At 46.6% G+C, this 2854-nt stretch overlaps 1 protein-coding gene across 1 annotated transcript, besides 5 other annotated features; it reads right to left on the bottom strand.

Annotated features, from left to right (window-relative positions):
• Nucleotides 1–732: 732 nt before the first annotated feature.
• Nucleotides 733–1065, bottom strand: EKO05_0001807 (uncharacterized protein; the record flags this gene model as incomplete). The annotated part of the gene is made up of 1 exon (XM_038946790.1): nt 733–1065. The coding sequence occupies one exon, from the start codon at nt 1063–1065 to the stop codon at nt 733–735; it is 333 nt and encodes a 110-aa protein (XP_038795276.1).
• Nucleotides 1066–1812: 747 nt separating this feature from the next.
• Nucleotides 1813–1975: a mobile genetic element.
• A 28-nt stretch (nt 1976–2003) lies between these two features.
• Nucleotides 2004–2699: a dispersed repeat.
• Nucleotides 2049–2082: a tandem repeat.
• Nucleotides 2083–2115: a tandem repeat.
• Nucleotides 2116–2133: a tandem repeat.
• Nucleotides 2700–2854: the final 155 nt, after the last annotated feature.

Raw genomic sequence — 2854 nt, 5'->3', positions numbered from 1 at the left:
AGCGGTCTCGTCAAAACTGGTTGATATTCTAGTGATTGGGGACTTCGGTCACACTCAGCGTTTGACTGGGATGTTGAAGCAATCTGGCAGACCTATGCAGGTCACGGAAGAGCTCAGAGGATCGAGGCATGACTAGTACTTTCACTAGTAGTGATCATGACATCTAAGACTTGAGAATACGTGGTGCAAGGGGCTCAGTGCAGGGAGAATTCTCGAGCGACCTTGGCACCAGGCGGCAGAATCTTGGCAAACCGTTCTTGCCTTTCAAAACACGATGACGATGGCAGGCACACACTAACGACCGATACAACTCGATCACTCGTCGCGCCCCAAACTGAATCTCTCGGTACATCTTGGTTTGGCAAAAGGCTTTTCAACTGCGATGTCGCGCGCCTTGAGAAGCTACGTGTCAGTAACGCGTCAAAAGCGCATCAACGCCACGTAGTGCCAGACGAACGAACAACGCTGCCACACCATGACGATGAAAAGCGCAGATTAGCATTACAGACGCCTCGTGCAGGCACTACCAGAGAGAAGGCGTTGTGGGATAGGCAGGTGTACGCGTGTACGAACCTGCCTACTAGTCTAGGTGGTAATAAGTCCTTGCAAGCCGCGCGATGCATCGATATATGTTCTACACGCAACCTGCATACCCTGTTAGTTAAGCTCGTGGATATTTGCCACAGCGCATCGAAATTGCCCTGGCCTGAGAGCGCTCTGCCTTGACGCCCGTCAACGAGATAGGTCGACCTTGGCGGCTACAGCGGCAGCGGTGGGAGATGGGTTGTCGATTCGCCGAAGCATCATAGCGTCGTCGACTGTGCTGATGTAGTGCTCATCCAAAAGTGGAAGCGTTGTTGCTTCTTCGTCGGTGGGGTTTTGCTTGTTGTTGTCCTGCAGCTGAAGCCCCTGCGTGAGTAGACTGCCGTCTGCTTGGGAGTCACTATTCAGTTTGTTTGGTGACTTAGTCAGGTCAGACTGCGATGGTGGGCTACTTCTCGCAGGTTCAGGGCTGGGCTCAGGGACCGCGGTGTCGTCAAGTCCAACATACCCTGTACTCCACATGGCACGCCTAATTCACGAGATGGGCCTTTTCCAGTACGCAAGCTAAGTCAGTCTTGTGGCTTATTGGTAGGACACCTACGCAAGGGCATGGGCAAACTTGCTCTTGCTTAAACTACCGGCGCTGGCATTTCTGGAAACCCATATGCCAGCTGTGCGCTTTCACGGTGAGACACTTACCAAATTACTTGGTCAAGAGGGTGTGTTCAGGGAAAGCAATTAGAGCAAAGCGCAAGATATCTTTGAGGGATGTTTGGTCCTGAGAGTTAAAGACACGGGAACACAATTCAGGATTTGGATTGTTAGGAAAATCCCTTGGGAGTCGATCTTTGAAATATAATCTCTGGCGAACGGGTTCAACAGTATCTTTCTAGCTGAAAACGATGTTGAATTGTATGTGATGTGAGGGAAATGACCATGGGGTGTTCTCGGGACGTAAGTATTACTTCTAGCTGAATCCTTGCTTATTAATTCCATTGTTCGTTAGACGCTCAACTCTTTCGCTTGACCAAACGGACATATGCATAGTTCCATCGGCGAGTCTTGGTGTGGCTTGCCGACACTTCGTTCCACAGGCTGTGCACGAATAAGCTTTGACGCGGCAAGAGCCGCTCCGGATTCTCTTCGAATCTCGGGAGAGAGGTACTTACATATCTCACTATGTGAGGAACGCCAGTTTTCGCCCTTTGAACTACACGATACCATAGATCAAACCTGCCAGAATACGCTTATTCGTTTTGCCCTTGCTGAATTGATTGATTGATTGATGAGTTTAACGTCCTGTGTGAGTCTAAGACTATATGAGACGAGAGCAGTTAAGCTGCTCTAGTAATTTAAGGAGTGTATTTGTTTAAAGGGATAGTAAATGTGTGCTTGTAGTCAAATAGTGAGGGCCTATACCCTAGGTTGTTAAGAAGAGCTATTGCTCTGTTAAATTAGGGTTGTGTAGAACTATCCTACAAGTAGGTAGTTCTAGCGTTTGTTATCTATTGCTAGCTATTGCTATTGCAGTAGATAGTCTTCTTATTATTATTGTTGTTGTTGTTGTTTGTTTGTCTAATACTATTGCTAGTAATAGACTGCTGGGGTGTTTAAGCTATTGCTTAGTCGATTTTGTCTAGGTATAGGAGGTCAGTATAGCTAGTTATAATAGGGGGTGTTTGTATAGGTTGTAGCTAGGCATATAGACCTGTTGCTTCACTAAGGCAACAGGTATCTGTAGGCCTAAGGGGAGAGCCGTTGCTTTGTTGATAGAGTAGTCGTATAGGGGTAGGTTTAAGCCGTTGCTTAGTTAATATTGTCTAGGTATAGGAGGTCAGTATAGCTAGTTATAATAGGGGGTATTTGTAATAAAGTAATAGCTGTGTAGCAATTGCTAGGCAGGCAATAGCTATAGCTAGGAGTCCTCTGTTGCCTTTAACCAGTCTAAATCTTCAGACGCACGGGCTATTGCAGAGATTTCATCTCAACTAAGACCAGATAACCACTCTGTTCAGCTTACAATAGCCAGCGCGCCTGTTCTAACGCCTGCACTACAAAACAGACGCTGGAAATAGATGTTAGGAAGGCATGTTCGTAATATTGGGATGAAAAATCGATAGAAATCGACCTTTCTCCAACTATAAAAAGTTGGTGTTTGGTGTGCCTTTGCTGAAGATCTATTACATGACTTGCTATTTGACCTTGACAGAGTTGCAAACCCGTTCTGGGAAGATCCTCACTCTAAATCATTCAGGGCACTATTGTTAGATTTAAGCGCAAAATTTGCCACGGCATCTATCGGCGCTTCATC

Source organism: Ascochyta rabiei, chromosome 3, assembly GCF_004011695.2.
Source record: "Ascochyta rabiei chromosome 3, complete sequence".
NCBI lineage: Eukaryota > Fungi > Ascomycota > Dothideomycetes > Pleosporales > Didymellaceae > Ascochyta > Ascochyta rabiei.
Note: the sequence above shows the minus strand (reverse complement) of the source record. Positions and strands in the feature narration are given on the sequence as shown.